The 25,394-nt window shown below is 39.1% G+C and overlaps 2 protein-coding genes across 3 annotated transcripts in view; both read right to left on the bottom strand.

Annotated features, from left to right (window-relative positions):
- Positions 1 to 25,394, bottom strand: part of CERS6 (ceramide synthase 6) — a 321,027-nt gene that overhangs the window by 279,303 nt on the left and 16,330 nt on the right. The window lies entirely within an intron of this gene.
- LOC120242847 (MICOS complex subunit MIC13-like) lies at positions 1,292 to 1,826 on the bottom strand. Its single transcript, XM_039248816.1, has one exon. It carries the CDS (start codon positions 1,824 to 1,826, stop codon positions 1,410 to 1,412), a length of 417 nt encoding a protein of 138 aa, XP_039104747.1. The 3' UTR covers positions 1,292 to 1,409.

Below are 25,394 nucleotides of genomic sequence, written 5' to 3'. Positions count from 1 at the left end.
GTGGGGACCCAACAGACAATGCCCCCTCTCTTAGGATCAAGGGCTTTCTTAACCATTTTTTTTTTTTTTTTTTGCCCAAAGTGGGGCTTGAACTCATGACCCTGAGATCAAGAGGACCAAGGGGGAGAAGAAGGGAGGAAATGGTGGGAGAAAGGGAGAGAGGCAAACCATGAGAGACTCTTGAATGCTGACAAAAACTGAGGACTGATGGATGTGGGGGGAGGGGGGATGGGCAGGGAGGAGGGCACTCGTGGGGATGAGCACTGGGTGTTATGTGGAAACTAATTTGATAATAAACTATTTGTAAAAAAATAAAATAAAATAAATAAAGATCAAAAAAAAAAAAAAGAGTCACATGCTCTTCTGACTGAGCCAGCCAGGTACCCATCTCTTACCATTTTTATCTTAAACCTGAAATACTTGCTACTGTTTGACTATAGGAGTCTATAAGATAATCTCTACTCTAGCACCAATTTTTACTTATTTTATGTAGTGTCTTCCTATTTTATGGTGCTGTTCTACAAGGAACATTGTGACTTTTGAGTCTTCCATCAAAAAATTTTAAAAACCACTGTACTAATACCATTGCATATGTGTCAAATTGATATGCCAGATTACCCACAGCAGAAGTTTTGTGAAGTAAGAGAATGGAAGCCATCTAAGTGTTCTCTATGGGAGATTTACTAAGCAGGAGGAATATTAAGCAACTGGTATAAAGAAGGTGGCAGGTCTCCGTGCCCCAGCGTGGGACAATCTTTACAACATATAGTGAGTGAAAAGAGCACAGTTTGGAACAGTAAATGCGGTGCCAGCTTTCATGCGGAGCAGTGCAGATGGGAGGAAGGATGTGCATGTTTGTAAAGGCCAAGGGCACCAACGGAAAGATACAAACTGGGTGGCCCTGGGTACTTGGGGGACAGGGCAGGAATGAGGACTTACATTCTGCCAAGTACCCTATCATACCCGTTGACTTTTTGTAGTAGGTGAATATAAATAAAGTAAAATTACTGTAAAGTCAAAGTGAGAATAATAATGTTCACCTGAAAGAACTGTGGGACAGATAAAGACACTGTATGTGAAAACACGCTGGAGACAAAAAGCAATGGGCAGCTGTCAGTCATGACAGCTCTGGGGAAAGAAATACTCTTTAAGTTTCCTTCCTTCCTTCCTTCCTTCCTTCCTTCCTTCCTTCCTTCCTTCCTTCCTTCCTTCCCTCCCTCCCTCCCTCCCTCCCTCCTTCCTTCCTTCCTTCCTTCCTTCCTTCCATCCAAAGTCCTTTATTGGGCCAGCNGGGCCAGCAAGGCCGGGAGCCGCCCTTGGAGTGGGGTCTCGGCCCCAGTCCGGAGTCTCCGGGTCTGTGACATCCCTGCCCCTGGTCCTGGCTGGGGCAGGTGGCCTCCTCTGACGGGCTACTTGATTCGCTCCTTCAGGTATTCCCAGCCCTCCCTAGAGTACTCGCAGACCTTGCAGGGGGTCGCTGACAGAGCCAACATCACCTTAATGATGCCTGAATTCCTGGAGTCGCGGACGTGAAAATTAAACTTGGGAGGGGCTGGGTGCTGGGGCATCTTCAGATCGGTCTGTTCACACACGTACTGGCTGAACTGGTACGTGGCTGGGGCCACTGCCTCCTCAGCCTTCTGAAGGACAGCCTGGCTCTTGTCACTTGGCCCCAGCAGGTCCTGGTCATACACCAGGTAGACGACACCCCCAGCCACACTGCCCTTGATGAGGAACCTCATCAGCGACCACCCTCGGGACACCAAGGTCCCTCGGCTGCGCCGCTTTTTAAGTTTTTCAATTTCATATTTCAGTGCTCTTGACATCACGTTCAAAACACAAAAATACCTTTAGATACTGCAACCAGTATTCAAGACCTGTAAGGACTGGCCTTTGGCCCTCTTGGGGGCGGGGGTTGTTTGAGGTTTTGTTTTTATTCTGTTTATTTTGTTTTGTTGTCTTTGTTTCTTTATTGTTTGAACACACAGGCCTCTGCCGCCATCCACAGGCCCTGAAGCAAGACTGAGCACAACCTGGAAGGGCCAAAGGAGGCTGCATTTCTGCCCCTCTGGCTAGCCTTTCGGGGGTAAGCCTTTCCGTGTTTAAGCATATTAAAGACCTGGTGATGCACTACTGTTTTTCTGAAGCTTTGACTGCAAGTAGACAGGGTTAGCACAGACTTGACTTTTCCTAAATAACATTCAGAAATCTGAGAGTCAAACTATAATAAGGAAAAACCTGTATTTCTTGGTTAGTTTGTTCCAAAGAAGCACATTTTACTCAGGAGAGTTTACTCCTCGTGAAACACTGTGCATCACAGCAGTGAGTGAATCAAAGCACAGGGAACGGTAATATTCCAGGGGACTTGGCGTCTGACGACGCATCTTCCACCCAGCTTACCAACGAGGGCTGCTGAAAACCCGCCCATCATCTCATTTAACAGACACTGAGCAACCGTTCTTTTTTAACACATATCTATGTGCCGTTATGGCAGGTCAGATACATGTTCTAACTTAAATATTAACCACTTTGATCTGCATAATAATCCAAAGAGACAGACACCATTTTTTGTCTTCATTCATCCAAACAGAAGGATAGGGAGGTTCGGGAACAAAGCCCAAGGTCAAAGAGCTAAAAGTGGGGGCTGAGGCAGTATGACTCCAGGCTCTTAGCCACTGAGCTCTATAAAAAAACCCCACAAAGGTAAATACTAGGAATTGAAGGGAAACAGAGTACACCAACCTATAACAGGCCACTCTGGAGTACTGATTATTCTGAATTAAAGTTACTTAGAAGCAGCCAGTGCAAGAGAGGACACTCTGACCTCCTCTGTCCCCATGAAAGCAGGCAATAAATCTCCCATATGAAAGGTACCCTCTTTGTCCCAGTAGGAAGAAAGATGTCCTTATCATGGGAGAGAGAGAGTTTAAAGCAGACAAGATTGTATAAACAAACCTTGTTACTTCACTAATTTACTACCCCAACGCAAACCCCTCTGTCTTGCCAATTCTTCACAAATGTATTGATTCTTTGCCTAAAAGGTATAAAAGCTGCCTGCTTTAGTCACTTCTTTGAGTCTCAGATTTTTATGAGCTCCTGTAAGCATAAAATCAAATTTGTTTTTCTCCTATTAATCTACCTTATGTCAATGTAATTATTAGGCTAGTCAAAGAAGCTGGAAAGGAACATGGGGAAAGTTTCTCTCTCCTACAGATCTACTGGGAGACAAGACAGACTGATCTCTACGTTCTTGCCTGCTGACCTCCTAGTCAGCAGGAAAGGACTGGTAAAAACCAAACAACATGTAACAATTTAATTACAATGGCCCCAAAACCACCATGGAAGTGATAAAGTATTATAACATAGAGGGGTAAAGGATGATGGAAAACATTCACAACGTTCTCACCAACTCCTCACGAAATCCTGGAAAACAATGAATGATATTCTCATCGCAAAGATGGTGCCCTTGTGGCTGAGGGGGGAGCCATGCCAGCCAGGGCAAGAGTTCCCAAGGTTCAACCAGCACCACCTGGTCGTCAGGAACAAGCTAATTGACTTTCTTCTATCCCTTCCACAGTGGTGTTCTTTTCACATCATATTAACTGAATCTCTTCTGCATTTTCCACAGAAATGAGAGGTTTGTCAGATGCAGAAGCCTTAACAATACCATGACAACAGTCACTTAATACCAAGCACTCTGCTCACAACAGGGCTGTAGTATACATTACTTAATGGTATTCATCTAAAAGTGATTCCTCTCACCTGTTGCCGGCATCTGCCCTGGGCTGGTGGCTGGAAAGCTGAAAGAGTGAAGAAGTATAAGGTGAAGTGTAAAAATAACTACTGACCTCATTACAAGAGGCAGGCCAGGTGTTTTCACAAGTTATCTTACTAAGCTGGTTAAAAGCGATCAGATGTTTCAGGTAAGATGGATCTGAGAGGTTGTTGGGGTGGACTGAAACACAAACTCTTTCTCAGTAGAATATCGTAATAGAGTATGGGATATGGGGCGTGGGGCCAGACGAGAGCTAGTAGTCAACACAGCACAGCACAGCACAGTGTATAAACTTGTGAAATCACTATGTTGTGTGCTTGAAACTAGTGTGACCCTGTGGGTCAATTATATTCAAATTTTAAAAATAAATAAAAATTTTAAAATATCCTTGAAAAAAAATAATGCAACCACCCAATTTCAGAACAGAAATTTTGCAGTCATTAAAATTTATGTTTGCAAGGATTTCCAATGGAGAAATATTTATGTTCTAATAATATTTACATATCCAGAAAAAGAAAAGTATGAGTTCCTTTACCAAATAATTTCATGCATAAGACATTTGTGGGATCACACAAGAAGGAATGGTATTACTCATGGTTTCCACGAGGGAGTGAAAATGAAAAGATGGATAAAAGGATATTTTATCATTCAGTTACACCCTTTGCAATTTTTAAAATTAAAATTACATTTAGGAAGCATTTTTAAATTATGTGTAAAAATGGTGAAAATGCTCAAGTTATAAAGTTATCTTATGTGACAGAACAAAAGTTTTTTTTTTCTTCATTCTAATGTATTTATTTTGAGAGAAAAAGAGTGCAAGCAGGGGGAAGGGCAGAGACAGACACAGAGAGAGACTCCCAAGAATCCCAAGCAGTCTCTGCACCATCAGCGCAGAACCCAACACGGGGGCTTGATCTCACGAACTGTGAGATCATGACCTGAGCTGAAATCCGGAGTCAGAAAACCAGCACCCTAGAAGAAAAGTTTTTAAATATGAAACAATTTCAACTATGTCCCCCTCCCAAGAAAAGAAACCCTAATGGCTCAGTCAGTGGAGCATGCAGCTCTTGATCTTGGGGTTATAAGTTTGAGCCCCATGTTGAGCGCAGAGATTACTTAAATACAAATCTTAAGGAAAAAAAGAAAACACAAAATTCCTGAAACACTATTTAGCCTGGGGGTCAGTTTTTGCTCTTTTACTGTGTATACTTCCTGACTGCTTGAAAAATTTACAATAAGCATTTTTCACTTTCATGATAAAAAAAAAAAATCCCAGGACTTAATAAGAACAAATAGAGTATAGAAAATATACTAATATAAGTGATAGAATTATAGGAGTTGCTTTTGTCACATTCTAAAGTCAAGAATAAAGAAGCCAAGATTGCCACTCTAAAATGAGTTAAGTTCAAAGTAAACAAACACTAAAAGACCATCTTCTGGCTGAAATACAGAGAAATGTGGGATCAAAGTCCTAGTTCAAGGAGGGCAGAATCACACCTTAATTTTAAATACTTTTGACCTCAACTTCTTTTTCTCCTTTTAATCTTACAATCTTCTTTGACACATGTGTCAACATTGTCTTGCGGTCATTTGAGAAAATAAGGTGATAGTGGCAATTAGCTGTAAGTCAGGTCACAGGCTCCAACCTGTGCCACCAGCCGCTACTCTGAGACTGCACGGCTCTTCTCTTACCTGGTTGGCACTGTTACTCTCCCAAGTCCTTTTGGACTTAAGTGTTTCATCTCAGAAAACACTGCCTGGCTCTACAGAGTATAAATACAACTTGCATCTTACAAAAGGAAAGAAGCTACTACCTTAAGTTACCTTGATGTCAAACTGTCATTTATTAACAAATTTTGGATCTTCTTTGCAAGCTATTTTGGAAAATACATGGGCACCATGTTCACTACCATCATGCATTCTCCCCTCTGAGGGTAGAGATTCTTTGTGAGGTGGAAACAAAATAGAAGGGTTCTGTTTCCTCTAACAGGGTGAGGGTGGTAAGCACACTACAACCCCCACCCCCCACCTCAGACTTGCTTTTTACAAGTAAAAACTCTGGACAGGATACAAAAAGCATCAAGCTGAGGACTCTGCAAAGTAAACAAAAAACAGTGAAAGGTCGAAGAGAGTCAAAACTTAGAGAAGCAACCGAAAAGGGGGGTGAACTTCTCAGATTTTTATTATTATTGTTTTATTCTGGCAGTTCTGTTCTGGGGCAGGACCCAGTCAGAGTTCCACGGCAGAGCAGCGAAGCAGCAGTACAACAGTGCGAACAGAGAAAACTCCAAGTGAAACCCCTGTCTGGTCTGAGGAACTTGGAAAAAGTATCCCTGCAGAGTAAGGAGGGACTCATGCAGAGAAGGAATAAAGAGAAGAGAATTCCCTAATTCTATACAAAATCTTGCATAATTCCCGGCCTTACCCTGAGCAAGGAGCATAGCAAAGGCGTTATAAACTGAACTGAGATTAGAGCCACCAGCCTTGGAATGTGAACAGAAATGGAGTTCGAATCTAACTGGGTTCACTGCCTGCAAAAATCAAACAAAAAACATTGTTCAGAAGATTAAGGACGCAGAATCTACACAGCATAACATATACAATGTCCGGGCTACAATCCAATATCATTCCACATACAAAGAACGAGGAGAACATGACTAGTTCTCAAGGGCAAAAAAAACCAATCAGATTCTTTTTTTTTTTTTTTAATTTTTTTTAATGTTTTATTTATTTCTAGGAGAGAGAGAGAGAGACAGCGTGAGCAGGGGAGTGTCTGAGAGAGAGGGAGTCACAGATTGAAACAGGCTCCAGGCTCTGAGCTGGCAGTCAGCACAGAGCCCGACGCTGGGCTCGAACCCACGAACCGCGAGATCATGACCCAAGCGAAAGTCGGACATTTAACCGACTAAGCCACCCAGGCGCCCCAAAACCAATCAGATTCTAATCCTGGGATGACCCAGAGGAAAGACAGAAGTTCTCAGAAGAGAACTGGAAACTAGGTTGGGGGGGAAAGGCAGGGGGGTGGGGGTGGGGCATCTGGGTATTGTTTAAAGAGCTGAAAGATAAAAACTGCCAAACGAGAATAATATCTTTCAAGAAAGAAAGCTAAATAGGGGCACCTGGCTGGCTCTGTCGGTGCAGCATGCAACTCTTAATCTCAGGGTTGGGAGTTCGAGCACCATGACAGGTACAGAGATTGCTTAAAAATAAAATCTTGGGGCACCTGGGTAGCTCAGTCAGTTAAGCAGCTGACTCTTGATTTCAGCTCATCTCATGACCTCAGTCATGAGATCGAGCCTCACATCTCAAAAATAATAATAACAATAATAAATAAAATAAGTAAGAGGATCTTTGTTAAATAAATAAATAAAATCTTTTTTTTAAAAGGAAGCTAAGGGGCGCCTGGGTGGCTTAGTCGGTTAAGCGTCCGACTTTCGCTTAGGTCATGATCTCGCAGTTCGTGGGTTCGGGCCCCGCGTCAGGCTCTGTGCTGACTGCCAGCTCAGAGCCTGGAGGCTGTTTCAGTCTGTGACTCCCTCTCTCTCTGACCCTCCCCTGCTCACGCTGTCTCTCTCTCTCCTAGAAATAAATTAAAAAAAAAAAAAAACATTTAAAAAAAAAAGAAAGCTAAATAATGACATTTTTAGGCAATGAAAAACTAGAGAATTCATTTTTGGCTGACCTGCCCTAAAAGAAACGCTAAAGGAAGTGCTTCAGGCTGAAGGGAAACGACACTAGAAAGAAACTAGGGTTTCCCACCAATTAAAGAACAACAAAAATAATAAATATTGGTATAAATATAAATGGCTCTTTCCCCCAAATTCCCTAATATGTGTATGATTGTTGGAAGTAAAAATTATATTATTATTTGCTGAGGTTTTCTTTTTTTTTTAAGTTTATTTATTTTGAGAGAAAGAGAAAAGCAGGAGCAGGGGAGAGGCAAAGAGCAAGAAGGAAAAGAGAGAATCCCAAGCAGGCTCCATGGTATCAGCACAGGGCCTAGTGCGGGGCTCGATCTCATGAACCAGGAGATCACCAGCAGAGCCAAAATCAAGAGTCTGACGTTCAACCAACTGAGCCATCCAGGAGCCCTGGGGTTTTCAATATACGTAGTAAGGGTAATACAAATCATGGCTAGAACATAAAGGTGAGTGGGGAGGATAAAGGAATCTACATGGTTTTAAGTTTTCTATATTTTACTTTAAGTAGTTCAATATTAACTCCAAGTAGACTGTGAAGGTTTAGGTATGTGTATTGTCACCCTCAAGCATCCATCAAAAAGAAACTTATTTTTGAAGAGATAGAGCCAAAAGACGATAAATAAAAGTAGAATGCTAAAAAAGATTCAAATTATCCAAGAGAGGACAGGAAGAGAAAGACCAATCAATGGCAGAGGGAGCTTACAGAAAACAATAAATGGAATACCTAAATCTAATCATATCAATAATTATATTAAAGTTAAATTATCTAGGACACCCATGTAAAGACAGAAATTGTCAGAATTTTTCAAAATAGCAAGAACCAACGAAGGCAACTTGGTTGCCTACAAAAACCTCATTTTAAATATAAACAGCTAAATAGATTAAAAGGATGAAATCTAATCATATCAATAATTATATTAAAGTTAAATTATCTAGAACACCCATGTAAAGACAGAAATTGTCAGAATTTTTCAAAATAGCAAGAACCAATGAAGGCAACTTTGTTGCCTACAAAAACCTCATTTTAAATATAAACAGCTAAATAGATTAAAAGGATGAAAAACATCATGAATACAGTAAGCAAAAGAAAACCAGGATAGCCATATTATTTTCAACTAATTCTTATTCTTGCCTCTCTTAATCTTTAATTTCTCTATATTAACATAATTATTTACAGAGGCTATTCCCTCATTACTCATAAAACCATTTTCAGGCTATTAAGCTATGTTTGTCAATGATATACAAAACATATCAGCACACCCCTGCTCCTTACTAACTTACCATCTAGGACAGACAACATCAATTCAACAGTTCATTAATATGCTTGATATATATTAATATATATTAAATTCTCTACAGAGAACATTTCATAGACTTTATGAATGGCATGGGCTTTTTTCATTAAAGTTATAGCTTAGGTGGTTTAGAGAATAATGTTGGAGAAGAGAAAACTAATGTTATGAAGCTTGAGAAAAAATATATTTTCAGAAGCAGCTAAATGTAGATTTTGAGTAATCAAGCCTAAAGCAAGCATAAAGCTGCATAGTACACAGACAGATAAGCCACTTACAATTTTATTAGACTTACAAAGATTAGCAACAGTATTAAGCAGATCATGTCTATCACTGCATCTGACATTATAATGATGAAATAATGTTTTGAGGAATTACACCTGATAGTTGTCCTTCCCATCAATATTTTGTAGCTAAACATTCTCACTATGAAAATACAGCCTTACAGCACCTTTGCCTCCTCTCTACCAGTCACATTCTTAAGGTAATAGGGAGAAGAGAGAGAAGAGAGAGAAGGGAGGAAGAAAGGAGGATGAGGAGGGAGGAGGTATAGATGATCATGCAAGAGGGTGGAAATTTCTGCAATGGAAATTCAATTGCCTACAAAACACAGATCAGGGTCTTCAATGCAAAGTATTCAGGTATAATTAAAATTAGGGAAATAGACTGTTTTAGGAGGAAGTATAAAATGAAGACAAAGAAAAGTGACAAACTGAACCCTGTAGTACATACGAATCATTACTGCCCTCCCTGTTTATGTGTTTTCACATGTATTTTGTGATGTATTTTTTTTAAAAACTCTGCTCTGTAAGAGAAGTGTTATTTCTATTTTACAAATGAGCAACATACAGACAAAAAGTACTTTATCCATATAGGCGTCCCTCACTTTTATGATGCAATTCATTCCTTAAACCATACTATACAAATCATTAAGAGGACTGTGTAGAATGTTCATTTAAAAGAATAGGTTTGACGTTAGCAATGAAAATTAGTGACAAATAAGTGGATAAAGACAAGAAGAAGTGAAATGCTGCTCTTTTCTTTCACTACATCACAAAGACTGAAGGAATGAAATGCTCATTTCACAAACGGGCAGGGTCTGTCAGCAGTCATGGGTATAAATAATGGCCTGCACTGGAGGAAGAATCAACAGGAGGAGAGACCCAAAGCAATCATTACAAATTTGCAGTCAAAAAGCAATGCAGAGGGGCGCCTGGGTGGCTCAGTTGGTTAAGCTAAGCGTCTGACTTCAGCTCAGGTCATGATCTCACGGTTCATGGGTTCGAGCCCCGCGTAAGGCTCTGTGCTGAAGTCTAGCTCAGAGCCTGGAGCCTGCTGTCTGTCTGTCTCTCTCAAAAAATTAAATAAAACGTAAAAAAAAAAGCAAGGCAGTAAAAAGCCTAGAAATAATCCCACACAATCACAATCAACTGATCTTTGACAAAGGAGCAAAGGCAATACAGTAAAGAAAGGATAGTCTCTTGAACAAATGGACATCCACATGCAAGGAAAACAAATGAACACAGACCTTACGCCTTTAACAAAAATTAACTCAAAATGGATCACAACCTAAAGGTAAAATGAAAACACTATAAAACTCCCAGAAGATAACACAAGAGAAAACCTCGGTGCCACTTAATTCAGCAGTGACTTCTTAGGCATAAAATTAAAAGCACAATCCATGAAAGAAAAAATTGATAAGTTGTATTTCATTAAAATTAAAAAACCTGTGCTCTGAAAAAAACAATTGTTAAGAGAATGAAATGACAAGCCACAGAGAGAAAATCTTTGCAAAACACATATCTGATAAAGGACTAGTATCCAAGATAAACAACAAACTCTTAAAACTCAACAAAAGCAAACAATCTAGTTAGGGGCGCCTGGGTGGCTCAGTCGGTTAAGCATCTGACTTCAGCTCAGGTCATGATCTCAAGGTCTGTGAGCTCAGTCTGTGAGTTCAGTCTGTGAGCTGGAGCCTGCTTGAGATTGTTTCCTCTCTCAGTCCCTCCCCCACTCAGGCCTCTGTCTTTCTCTCTTTCCCTTAAAAGTAAATAAACATTAAAAATTTTTTTAAAAAAAGAAAGCAATCCAATTAAAGAATGAGCTAAAGATCTAAACAGATGGAGGAGAGGGGAAGGGGGGTGATGGGCTTGGAGGAGGGAACTTGTGGGGATGAGCACTGGGTGTTGTATGGAAACCAACATGACAATAAGCTATTAAAATAAATAAATAAATAAATAAATAAATTTTAAAAAATTAACAAAAAATAAATATCTAAACAGACAACTCCCCAAAAGACATACAAATGTCAAATAAACACATGAAAAGATGCTCAACATCATATGTCATTACAAAGTTGCAAATTAATACAATAAGGTACCACTACACATCTTTTAGAATGGCTAAAATCCAAAATGCTAACAACATAAAATCTGAGTGGGAATGTAGACAGACATTCATCGAATGCTGTAGTAATACAAAATGGTACAACCACTTGGGAAGGCATTTTGGTAGTTTTCTGTAAAACCAGACATGGTCTTATATAACCCAGCAATCACGCTCCGTGGCATTTACCTAAAGGAGTTGCAAATTTACATCTATACAATTACACAAGAATGTTTACATAGCAGCTTTATTCATAACTGCCAAAACTTGGAAGAAAGCATTGTGTTCTTCAATAGATAAGTAGATACACAAACTGGTATAACCACACAATGCAATATTATCCAAAGGTAAAAGAAATGAACTATCAGGCCACAAAAAAAGCATGTAGGTGGATATATTAATTAACACTGTGGTAATCATTTCACAAACTATACATGTATCAAATCATCAAACTATGTAGATCTTAAACTTACACAATTGATATGTCAATTATATTTCAAAAAAGCTGGAAAAGTAAATAAAATCAGTACAACACCCTAGACTCGCTACTGGAATAGAGATAAAAACAATGTTACATAAAGGACAGAATGGGGTCAATTCATAGACTGGAATACAGACAGTAAACTGAATAAAGATGAGGGCTTATTTTTTTAATGATAACCATACTCTGATTATGTAGAGTCTGTCCTCCTTCTCGGGAGGTGACAGGGTTAGACAAAAATATGAATAATACATATATATGTTAAGAAAGAGCAAGAGTTCATGAAACAAATGGGGAAAAAATCATAGCCGCACCTGGGTGAGAAGCATACAGGTGCACTTTGTGCTGTTCTCACTTCCCTTGTCTGGAAATTACTTCCAAAGAAGAAGTTCTTAAAAGTTTATAAAAAAAAAAAAAAGGCATGGAGGAAACTTGAATACATATTACTAAGTGAAAGATGGCTACAAAGTGTATGATTTCTAACTACATGACACTGAAAAAGGCAAACCTGTGAAGACGGAAGAGAAGTGGTTCCAGGGATTCAGGGAGAAGGAGGGATGAACAGGTGAAACGTGGGATTTTTAGAGCAGTGAAACTATTCTGTATGACACTGTAATGTTGGATACATGTCATCATCCATTTATCAAAATGCATAGAATGGATGAAACAGAGGGAACCCTAATAAAGACTATGGACTTTAAAATAATGTATTGATATTGGCTCCTCAGCTGTAATGAAAGTACTGTAAGATGTTAATCAAAAGGAAAACTGCAGAGGGTGAGTGGTGGAGATGAGGGGGTACATGGGAAATCTGTACTTTCCATTCAATTTTCTGTAAATGTAAAACTGCTCAAAGAATTTTTAAAAATCTATTAATTTTTTTTAAAACAAGGAAGTGTGTCACTTTTTGTGTTTATTTCATACTTATGGGTTAAGTTTTTTTTAAATTTTTTAATATTTATTTATATTTGAGAGAGAGAGAGAGAGCAGGGGAAGGGCAGAAAGAGAGAAAGACAGAATCTGAAGCAGGCTCCAGGCTGAGCTGTCAACACAGAGCCTGATATGGGGCTCGAACTCATGAACAGTGAGATCATGACCTGAGCTGAAGTCAGACGCTTAGCCAACTGAGTCACCCAGGTGCCCCAGTGGGCTACGATTTTTAAATGGCATCAAAGGATATTTTCATTTCCTCCAACTTCATAAGCCAAAACTGTAGTACGAGGCAAAGAGCTAAAATAGAAACCACCTAATGAAAGCCTGCCTATCACTTTCTATGCCATCTTTTTTCACTGATTTCAAATGTGCCTAGCTGTTCATTTTTTTACTTTCAATAAGAAAGTGTATCTACTTTGTTGTGAGGGATCTTGAAGCATTATTTCAGCACTCAATCTGTAGAAAACAGCCCTCTCTTCACATCCTATTAAAGCCAGAGCCAGGGCACCTTCTTATGACTCTCCATATGGCTGCAAATACCAACATGTGAGGTCTTATATGTTAAATGCCTCAAAAATGAGAGAAACTTTGGGTGAGAAAACATCGAAGCCTCTGTTCTTGTCTAAAGAAAAAAATATCTACATGTACTTACCTTGAAAACAGGTAAGTATAAATTCTCTCCCCAAACACCATCAACAGGTAGTTAAGGATTTCAGCTGTTAAGGAGGTATGCTCAGCTCTGGATGATTTACAACTACATGTCGCAAAGGAACCTACCACCTCACTGGTGTGGTTAAAGTAGAGAGTTGTTTTCTTCTCTACTTAAGATATGTAAAAAGCCTAGTACTAAAAACAACAGCATTTCTGTGGTGTTAAACGATTTGCAGAATTTTCTCCTGACTGTGCTTTTAATAAGCAGGGCCTAACTTTTAGCTGTGGACAGAGTGGTACAATATTTTGAATGAATGGAGAGAATTTGAAACCAATGGTTCTCAAAGTGTGGTCCCTGGACCAGTAGCATCAACATTACTGGGAAGCTGTTGGAATAAAATTCTAATCCTGACCTAGTAAATCAGATTTTCCAGACATGTGTTCTCAAAAGCTCTTTGAGTGACTCTGATGTCCAGTAAAATTTGAAAGCCATGGTTCTAGAAGTCCATAAATTTAGAAAAAAGCCTTACCTTCCTTTTTCTAAATTGACTATAACCAATTATGTAGTTAACCTGGCTCAGGAAGCACCTCATGCTCACAATGCTAGAATAGTTGGTTAAGAATTTCATCTTTTGTGGGGTGCCTGGGTGGCTTAGTCGGTTAAGCGTCCGACTTTCGCTTAGGTCATGATCTCGCGGTTCGTGGGTTCGGGCCCCGCATCGGGCTCTGTGCTGACTGCCAGCTCAGAGCCTGGAGCCTGTTTCAGTCTGTGACTGCCTCTCTCTCTGACCCTCCCCTGCTCATGCTCGCTCTCTCTCTCTCCTAGAAATAAATATAAATATTAAAAAAAAAAAAAGAATTTCATCTTTTTGGGCACCTGGGTAGCTCAGTCAGTTAAGCATCTGACTTTAGCTCAGGTCATGACCTCACAGTTTGTGAGTTTGAGCCCCGCAACAGGCTCAGAGCCTGGAGGCTGCTTAGGATTCTGTGTCTCCTTCTCTCTGCCCCTCTCCCACTTATGCTCCGTCGTCTGTCTCTGTCTCTCAAAAATAAATAAATGTAAAAAAATAAAAAAGAATTTCGTCTTTTGATCCTTGTCTCTCTACCATGCAAGAATAGGACAGGCATGTGTTCGACGTGGAAGGAGGAACACTCCCATCCAGTGCCTACTCTGAGCCAACATACAAAAAAAATCTGTGCTCTAAGTGGGAAAAAACAAATCAAAGTCTCTCTCTCCAAAGGGCTTGGCCTTTTTTCTTCATCACATACCTTATACTGGGTAATAATTCTGGATAATAATTTTTAGTTTACAAAGCACCTCCATATACATTATGTAATTCCACTGCTATAATAACCCTGTGAGGCAAATTCTCCACTCTCCCTACATTTTGTTTGTTTTTTAAATGTTTATTCATTTATTTTTGAGTGAGCACAAGCAGGGTAGGGGCAGAGAAAGGAGAGAGAGAATCCCTAGCAGGCTCAGCACTGACAGTGTAGACGCGGGCCTTGAACTCATGAACCCTGAGATAATGACCTGAGCCGAAATCGAGAGTTGGATGCTTAACCGACTGAACCACCCAGGCACTCCTCTCTCTACATTTTGAAGAGGAAGCTAAGGTTCAAAGAACTCTGAGTAACTATCAACCAGTCTTAGATCAGCCAAGCGGTAAGTGAACAGAGCTTCTACTTTCACGCCAAGCACAACGCTCTAAGCAGTCTCTGTAAAAGAAACATTAGCTGTGTGATCCTGGACAAATTATTGAACCTTCATAAGCCTTATTTCCACATCCATAAAAAAGAAGTAAAAGTGGTACCTACTTTACAGAGTTTATGTTAGGATTAAATGAGATAATCCATAGAAGGCTCTAGGAACAGTGCCTTGCACATAATGTGTCTATAATAAATGTTAGCCGTAATTACTGATCCTCACATAACTGCTCCAGTTATTATGGCACTGCACCACCACTCCTGTTCCAGGAAACTGCATTTTTTTAACCTATTTCTGTTTGTTTTTTACCCCTCTAAACTCCTAATGCTGTCCAGACCATCATATACTGAGTGTTTATGCTACAGACACAATCCCATCATCTACTGGCCTATGGTGGAGTTTACAGTAGATCAAACCATCAAAGAACTTCAAAATAAATGGGTATTTTTATTAGCAGCTATTCCAATCATCAGACACTTTTATATTTATTTTAATTTAAAGATTAGCTCTTACAAAGATAAACCAGATGTTATGTCAAATTTACACAGTCTTCATCCCAGAGAGCATCTTGAGATACAAGGAAAACAAAAGGCTTAATTAAATAAGGCCAGCAAATTGAAAAGCTGGCTTCGGTTCCTTGCCACAAAATTGATCAAAGATAGTCTGAACCTCCAGTTGTTTAATGAAAAACAGAAACTCTTCTCTGAGCAAATCCTTCCAGATTTATACCCGGCTGCAACCCTTTGAAGTTGACCGAGCTGAAATCAGATTTTTTGCATGAATTATGCACTACAGTGGAACAGAAGGTAGACCACTCAGAATATGACTCATTGCACAGAAGAAAACTAAAGGCACAACTTGTACTGTGTATTTTCTGGGAATCCAACATTCCTGAACTAGGTGAGCATGGTTCAGCAGCAAAGTGCGCTGGCCTAATGACATCAACGACTGCACAGACTTACTCATTTGTCTTTTGGTGCCTTTTGTCTCAATGACTTCAAGTCCATTGATCTAATCCAACATAACTAGTTATTTAAATCTAGTAAGCAAATGGGAAATTAACATTCATTTTAATTCATCTCAATTAAGTCTATACAAACCCAACAAAAGATTCTTAAAGTCCAAACTTAAAACCTCATTTGATTTTTTCCCTAAAATGCTATAATTCAAGTTTAAATGTAGTAATTTATTTCAACACATATGCTCCATCTATGAATTCTACAAATGAAAACTATTCACATTTAATGGATTTTTAAGGTTTCGGTCACAGAGTTTTTGAGGGTCTCTGAAAATGTTTTTAGGGAGTCCTGGGTGGCTCAGTTGGTTAAGCACCTGACTCTTGATTTCAGCTCAGGTCATGATCTCACAGTTTGTGGAATCAAACCCCACATCGGGCTCTACATTAACAGCACAGAGCCTGCTTGGGATTTTCTCTCTCTCTGCCTCTCCCCCTATCAAAATAAATAACAAACATTAAAAAATGTTTTTCATAGTTCCTCTAAGCCTATTCAACCTAAGCTTAACTTGTTGTTCCCTAAAGGGAAATAACTTTTAAACCCAAACTTACTTCCAAATCAAATGTATTCATGCTATTTCAAATTCATCAAGACCCAAGGTAATAGATGTTCACATTTACATATAAATGGCTTATTAGCTCAATAAGTAAATAGGTATTTGAGAGGCAACTATCTTTCTGCCTGGCCATGATTTCAGTGTTATTTCTACTTAATTTTATGTAACAGATTAAGCATTTATTTCTCAATACTAAAGTCAAAAGCAAAATCAGTCTGTAGGATTATGAAGCGAAGTTATGGGAGCTAGGGAGCCATATGATACCCTCAAGGTTAGCTTCAGACCTGGAGCTAATGACAAGTCAGGAACCGCCCAGAAACTGCTTTATTCATTCCATTCAATGTTGACACCAAGAAACCCCAACCAACTACAACTGACACCATCTGACTGGCATATAAAAAACTTCTGAGGGACCCTGGGTAACTCAGTCAGTTAAGCATCCGACTCTTGATTTCAGCTCAGGTCATGATATATCTTGCCTTCCATGAGATCAAGCCCCACATTGTGCTCTGTGCTGACAGTGCAGAGCCTAGTTGGGATTCTCTCTCTTCCTCTCTCTTTCTGTCCCTCCCCTGCTCCTGCTCACTCTCTCTCTCTCTCAAAAATAAATAAACATAAAAAAAAAAAAACTACTTTGAGCAAAGACAAAATAGTTGCTTAGGTATACAGTGGGCTCAAACTGATAGCTTGTAACCACCTCTCTTCCAAACCACAAGCTCTCTGGGACAGGATCCCCATTCTCAGTGTGGGGCTCTGGTTGGTGCTCAGCTTCTGTGGAAGTGATGTTTCCTTCCTACCTGCTTTTGGCTACATACTACCAGTAAGCCTGTCTCTCTAACCCCTTGCTTTTGCCCATAATTGTATGTTGGCTTTGTTCTTGCCTATCTTTTATTACAGGGAATCCACAGCCTGCCCTGGACTTGTATACAGACACTTATGTCCCCAACCAACTCTGGCTTATCTGAGGACTTCCCACTTTCCTTTTTATTCTAACTTAAATATATACCTACTCATCCTTTTTCTCACCTCAAAGTTACTGGCCCACACTCCAATATCACAGTTGAAGCCGTGCTGATGAATCAGAGGGGAGTATCTGGCTGTGAAAATACTCAAGAGAGAAAACAAAAGCTCAACAGTGTTTCTATTCCTCCAAGCTTATGCATCCCTCAGTCAACCTACACTTAACCGAGGTCCCAGACACCAGTTCCTCAGACACGTCAGAGGCTCTGGATACAGACCTGAGCAGATACAATGATAAAAGGTAAGTAAAACACACAGAACTAAGAGTTAACAGATCTGACTTCTGAGTCTACCTCTGCCATTAAGCTCACACCACTGTGTGCTCTTGGGCGAGTCATCTTCCTTCAGATCTGTTTACTCATTTGTAGAGTTAAAGGATTCTGCAATATCAAAGTTCTCTTCCAGCTATGAAAGTGTATATTGTATTCAACACAGGTAATAGTTAAATGAATTCCCAGTCATGTATAAAGGCTTGAAAGCTTATCAGCTGTTGCTAACTCTTATCATTTTTCCCTTCCACCAGCATGGGCAGCTGAGACTCAATTATGTATTCTAAGACAGACACTAGGAAAGATTCCCATATAAACTTTTATTCTACTAGTATATCTGAGTGAGCAAGTCAATGCTCCTGTTGATTAAAGCACTGTGAAGGACTCATCCATTATCCACTTTGGTCACAAGTAGAAGCAGCAGAACCCATTGGCTGAGTACCTACTGTGAGCCAAGGATTTGGTTAAGCATTGTATTGAAATTATCTCCAATCCTCACTATCAGAAAGGGTAATATGACCTCCAGCCTCACAGAATCAGAGAGATTCTTTAACTTGCCCAGAGTCACAGCTCTGGTGGGAGGATTCAAATGCCAGAGGCTCTGGGCGGGCCCAGCAGTGAAGATTTCCGTCAGCTAACAACGTGTCAATCTTGGCTAAGGGTGATGAGAGCACACCAGCTACCTATTCATGTAGTAAAGCTTTCTATTGCATTTAACAGTGTTTACACTGTACCTTCTCAAAAAAATGGGAATAAATAGATTCTCCTAAGAATCAAATTCTCCTAGGCTTCAAAAGTGTTGTATGTGAGCTTTTAAAAGAAAATAAAGTCCATAAGAAAAAGTTATATATATATGTGTATACATGAAAAAGCATATGTACCTTATGCATGTCAAAAATCAAGTTAGAAATTTAAAGAATGTTGATGACCCTATCATTTTGAATAAGTACACATAAAAATGGACTGAATAAAAATGAAGAGTAAATAATGAGAACTATAGAAATAATTTCTTTTAACTCAGAGTTTTAAAATTCTGTCTTCCTGGGGCACCTGGGTGGCTCAGTCAGTTCAGCGTCAACTTTGTCTCAGGTCATGCTCTTAAGATTTGTGGGTTGAGGCCTGCATCAGGCTCTGTGCTGACAGCTCAGAGCCTGGAACCTGCTTCGGACTCTGTGTGTGTGTGTCTCTCTCTGCCCCCTCTCCCACTTGTGCACTCTCTCTCTCTCTCTCAAAAATAAATAAATAAATAAAACATTTAAAAAATTTAATAAATAAAATTCTATCTTCTAAATATGGGGAAAAATTAGTACTACCAGGTAGTAAGAGATATTATAAAATTATAACAAAAAACAGCCAAATGCAAGTGAAGTTTGTATACATAGAAGTAAAATTTCCAATCAGAGGAAAATATGGATTATTTAGTAAATCATGTTAAGACATTGGCTAGCCAATTGGGAGGAAAAACTAAGTCATTCAACAAGGAACAAAGATTCAAATATTTTTTAAAAAAACAACACAGGAGCACTTGGGTGGCTCAGTCGGTTGAACATCTGACTTCGGCTCAGGTCATGATCTTGCAGCTCGTGGGTTCGAGCCCCACATCGGGCTCTTTGCTGACAGCTCAGAGCCTGCAGCCTGCTTTGGATTCTGTGTCTCCCTCTCTCTCTGTCCCTTTCCTACTCACACTCTTGTCTCTCTGTGTCTCTAAATAATAAACAGTGAAAAAATCCTTTTTAAAAACAACATGGTAGAAGAGAGAATTTTTGTTAAACATGGTAAGTAAATGTTCTTTTTTTATCTCTAAGCCCTCCTGAACCCCCAATAAAACAATAAAGAATAAACAAGGTAAACTTCCAAAAAGGACAAAAGACGATAACAACAGATAAGAGATCACCCCAAACTTTGGAAGACAGAAAGCACAGGAGTGAATGGTAACTGACCCAGCCAAGGAGAAACAGCTAAAGCCTAACTGCCTGGCAACGGTGGGAATCAAAGACAGGCATCCCACTCTCTCACATGCACAAGAACCACCTGGTGATCCTGAGGCTGTCCATTCTGATTCAGCAGGTCTGGGCTAAGGCCTGAAGTGCTGCATGTCTAACAAACTCCCCGGTGATGTGGATAGAGGCTACCGGTCTGCACTCTGTACTCCGAGTAGTGAGGCTTGACAGTACAGAATGCCAGCAACATTCAAAACCTGTAGGCACCAGATACTTCTGGAGGTTGTGGAGCAGAAGGACTAGTCCAGAGTCTGTACAAGGAAGAGATCAACCTCCAGATTTGGACCTCAATGCAAGGTGACTGCTCTCGCCAGCACTGGAGGGGTGGCTGACTCCTGGAGAGGCCAAGGCATAGAAGGTCTGACCTTTGGGACTTTAAGCACAGTGACCAAAACTGGACTAAGTGAAAATCTGCAAACCAAATAGGACCTTCAGTTCCATTTCACTGCTCAGCTCTCCGAATGTGGGCAGCAGGCTCACAGCCTTCAGGCAAGTAGGAGAAGGGCTGTTGCAGCTCACGAGAAAGTACTCTAAAGGGAAAATAGTGATTACAAACCACACAAAAATTAAAATCTTCAGCCCAGAAGAAAATCATAACTAAAGTGAAAAGATATACTAAAAATGAAAGAAATATTTACAATGTACACGACACAGTAATTTATTTTTGCAAAAAGAGCCTGTGTAAATCAACAAACATTCCCCAAAAGGCAAAAACATCACATAATTCACAGAAAACTAAAAACAAACAGCTTTAAACATATGAAAATGCTTAAAAATTTTAAGCATTTGAAAAAATTTAAAATTTTAATTTTGCTTAAAAATAAGGATAAATTAAAATGATACCATTTTTCACATGGTCAACTGGCAAACATTTGCAAATCAATTACACGTTAGAAATTTTCCTTAATTAGTAGGAATATGAACAGATGCAAACGCCCAGAAGAACTTGACACCACCTACCAAAATTCAAAATAACCCAGCAACTTCACACTAATAGTTCATTCTTAAGTAATTCACATGTAAACAAAGACAAAGGTACAAAAATTGCTATTGTAGGGGTGCCTGGGTGGCTCAGTCAGGTGTCCAACTTTTGATTTCGGTTCTGGTCATAATCTTGTGGTTGGTGAGATTGAGCCCTGCGTAGGGCTCGACAGTGATAGCAAGGAGCTCAGGTCATGATCTCAGGTTCTTGAGTTCAAGCCCCACATCAGGTTCTGTTCTGACAGCTCAGAGTCTGGACCCTACTTTGGGTTCTGTGTCTCCCTTTCTCTCTACCCCTCCCCTGCTTGTACTCTGTCTCTCTGTCCCTCCAAAAATAAAATAAAAACATTTTAAAAATTATTAAAAAAGCAACCTGGAATGTCTTTATTCTTAGGCAAAAGATGCATGTTCAAGTACATTATGGTGATGTGTCATAATAACTGCAATTGGCTTTCCATGTAGAGAAAAAAAAGAAAAAATATAAAATGTTAATCATTGAATTTCAGGTGGTGAAAATAAGAATGTTCATGGCATTATTTTCTTCAGCTTTTTGTGCATTTGAACATAGTATAAAATAAAATAGTTTTAGTAACTGCCATTATCCAAGTATATGAACATACCCTTTCCCTAAACAGAAAGGCACAATGAGATTACACAGTAATCAGGAGGTAAGATACTACAGGCCATCAGGTGTACTGAAGAATATAACCAAGTTTTAGATTTAAAATCTTCTTTTAAGTTTTAGAGTTTTAGTTACTTGCTGAATATTCTTTGTTATTTGCTGATTGAAAGCTTTTCTGTCAGAGGCGATGAATCATAAAGAAATGACTCGGATAATAAATTATTAGGAAATTTCATAAAAGGAGAGATTTCCCTCCTTCATGATTTCTTGCACAAGGTAGTAACATTTAATATACCAGTAACTGCCTTTTATTTGTTGTAAAAGAATGTAATAAAAACTCACCATTCTGGTTAGCTAAGTAAGCCAAAGGGAATGAGTTGAAAAGGATCTAAATATATGAAATAAAGATTTGTTAAAGAAACGGTTGCGGGGCTCCTGGATGGCTCAGTCGGTTAAGGTTCTGAATTTGGCTCACATCATGATCTCACAGCTTGTGAGTTGGGGCCCCATGTCCAGGCTCTGTGCTGACAGCTCAGAGCCTGAAGCCTGTGTCAGATTATGTGTCTCCTTCTCTCTCTCTACTCCTCCCCTACTAACACTCTTGTCTCTCTCTCCTTCAAAAATAAATAAAAATTTTAAAAATCATTTTAAAGAAATAGTTGCAATAGACGCCACAGTTCAAAATTACAAACTTGAGTGCATGGCTCATTGTATCTTATAATTATTATTCCCATTTCTCTGGTCAAAAAAAAAAAAACAAAGTGAAATGTCTTTTCATAGCAGGTACTATTTAAATCTCCTTCCCAGCCAGAGTCCCAACCTGCTGTTCTTTGGATGTGCCATCATGTTAAAACAGCTGGTTTCTTTATAGATTAGGGCAGTTTGTCAAAATTACTTCAAATTTGCAGTAGGTTACATCAGGACGGAGAGGTTTTCTCAGTGTTGTGGAGACGGTAAACTGATACAATTTCTCTTAAGAGGTTTTGGCAGCTTTTATTAAAATTTTAACTCTGTACATCCTGTGACCTAGAAATTCTACTTCTATGTTAGTTTATAGAAATACACCTGAGTACAAATAATTCTGTACAAGAATGAGGTTATAGCATTGTTTCTAATAGTGTTCATAGAAAGAGTTAAATGAACCATGAAACATCCAAACAATGGCATACTGTGCAATTATATCAAAAAGAATAAAGTGGGTCTACATTCACCAACCTTAGAAAATCTTCAAGACATAATGTTGTTAAAAAAAAAAAAAAAAGAAAAAAGGTTGAGAACAGGACTTAGAGTACATCATTCATGTTTTAAACAAAGCTTATACTTCCATGTGTATTTGTATGTGGGCGTTCGTGGGTGTGGGTGTATACAGGTAGGTAGGTAAGTGAATGCATTGAAAAAATTCTGGAAAAATATAACATGTCAACTGCTAATACTGGTCACATCTAGGGAAGAAGCTGAATTGAGAAAATAGTGAAAATGGAAAAAATCTGCTTTTTTCTTCAATGGGAATTTTCTTACGAGAGTATAGATATATAGCACAAAGTAATTTTTTAAAATAATTTTTTTAAAAGGGGCGCCTGGGTGGCTTAGTTAAGTCAGTTAAGCGTCCGACTTTCGCTTAGGTCATGATCTCGTGGTCCATGGGTTCGAGCCCCGCGTCGGGCTCTGTGCTGACTGCCAGCTCAGAGCCTGGAGCCCGTTTCAGAGTCTGTGACTCCCTCTCTCTCTGACCCTCCCCTGCTCACGCTGTCTCTCTATCTCTCTCCTAGAAATAAATAAAACAATAAAAAAATAAAAAAATAATAATAATTTTTTTAATGGAGTAAGAGATTTTATCATTTTAAATGTTTACAATGTTTCAAATACTGGTGGTTTTTAGCATAATTAATCATGTTAGACACTGAAACATTTGAAAATCCACAAATTAAAATTAATATTAGAAATTAACAAATAGTTACCGCCAAGACAACACTGCACAAGAGATTCATTGCATACTGCTAGTTTTACATTGCCAAAACACAGGAGGAAAAATTCAGAAGTCCCATTTAAAACTAGTGTAAAAACCCCAATACCTCAAGAATGCATAATTTGGAAAAAACATGGTTATACTGGGGCACCTGGGTCGCTCAGCCTGTTAAGTATCTGACTTGGGCTCAGGTCATATCTCACTGTTCATGGTTTCAAGCCCTGCATCAGGCTCCATGTTGACAGCTCATAGCCTGGAACCTGCTTTGGATTCTCTCTGTGTCTCCCTCTCTCTCTGCCCCTCTCCTTCTTGTGCTCTGTCTCTATCAAAAATAAATAAACATCGAAAATAATAATAATTTAAAAAAAACATTGTTATATTACAGAGCTCAAAAGGCTCTGGAAAATCATGTACCTCAACTGCAGTGCTATGGCCATCTAAATATTTCAGACTCATATAAAACAGAAGTCACAGAATACTGAAGATTTCATCAATGAAAAATTCTTTTTAAAGAAAACCAAGTATGTGAAGAGTCTAAAAACAATTAAGATATTTTAATAAGCTGACTTTATGGTACCCCTTCCTTTACATAAATAAGCAGAATAAGATCCAATATTTTCTGTGTTTTGACTAACGGGCATGTGTAGGACCTAGCACAACCTAGGCATAATCATCACAAAATAAAAGATTAGAAAGCAAAATGAAAAAGAAATGCCCACAGGAGCAAAGGAGGTCTATAAACAAAAATTTTATAGACATTTCAAGTCACATAATCACCTTTAAAAAAAAGTCAAAGAAGAGGGGCACTTATGTGGCTCAGTCAGTTGGGCATCTGACTTTGGCCCAAGTCATGATTTCATTGCTCGTGGGTTTGAGTCCTACTGCGGACTCTGTGTTGAAAGCTCAGAGCCTGCAGCCTGTTTTGGATTCTGTGTCTCCCTCTCTATCTGCCTCTCTCCACCTTGCACTCTGTTTCTCACTCTCAAAAATAAACATTAAAAAAAAGGTCAAAGAAGAGATATCAGGGCTCAGAAAAGTGATTATGAAACTAGCAAAAAAAATGCAAATGGAAATAGCCATAGAAGAGAAGGTAAAGATTAAGAAAAAGTTAAACAATATGAACAGCAATGGAATAAACAGGATAAACACAAATGAAAGAGACACCTGGCATATAGGCTAGAAGGAAATTAACAAAACCACATGGAAAAAAATTAAAATGATTATAGAGAAGATAGTGAAAAGCAGACTAAAGAAATCTAACATTATAACTGGTATTTGTAGGAAGAGAAATGAACAAATGGAATAAAAAATAAAGCCAAAGATGGACTTAACTAAGAAATATTTAGATTAAAAGTTGTATGGGGGCACCTGGGTGGCTCAGTCGGTTGGGCCTCTGACTTCCACTCAGGTCATGATCTCACAGTTCGTGGGTTCGGGCCCCAAGTCGGGCTCTGTGCTGATAGCTAGCTCAGAGCCTGAAGCCTGTTTCGGATTCTGTGTCTCCCTCTCTCTCTGACCCTCCCCTACTCACGCTGTCTCTCTCTCTCTCTCTCTCTCTCTCAGAAATAAATAAAAAATCAAAAAAATTTTTTTAAAAAGTTGTATGGCTTTAGGGTGAGCATAATTTTTTTTAAGTTTTTAATTATTTTGAGAGAGTCAGGGAGGAGAAAGAGAGGAAGGGAGAGAATCCCAAGCAGGCTCCACACTGTAAGCACAGAGCCTGGTGCAGGGCTTGATCTCATGGACCATGAGATCATGACTGGAGCCAAAATCAAGAGTCAGACACTTAACCTACTGAGCCACCCAGGCATCCCAGGATGAGCATAATTTTAAAAATATGAACACAGCAAGTCTTAAAGATCTTATTTTCAAAACAGAGTATTTCTGGATCATAATTACTCAGTACTCAAAAAACATGGCTTTTTCAAATCCCAAGTATGGGACAGCTCGGATTTTCTTGTCTTAAACTACAAATCTCAAACTTTCCACAATCAAGGAACAGGATACAGAAGCATTTCAACAAACTTATTCACCTATC

Source organism: Hyaena hyaena, unplaced genomic scaffold (genome assembly GCF_003009895.1).
Source record: "Hyaena hyaena isolate Hyena2069 unplaced genomic scaffold, ASM300989v1 scaffold_317, whole genome shotgun sequence".
NCBI classification, from domain to species: Eukaryota; Metazoa; Chordata; class Mammalia; order Carnivora; family Hyaenidae; genus Hyaena; species Hyaena hyaena.
This window is presented reverse-complemented; position numbering and strand designations above follow the sequence as displayed.

Bases quoted from the DNA above. Each gene is read 5' to 3' on its own strand.
- LOC120242847 (XM_039248816.1), bottom strand. From the start codon at position 1,826: ATGTCAAGAGCACTGAAATATGAAATTGAAAAACTTAAAAAGCGGCGC.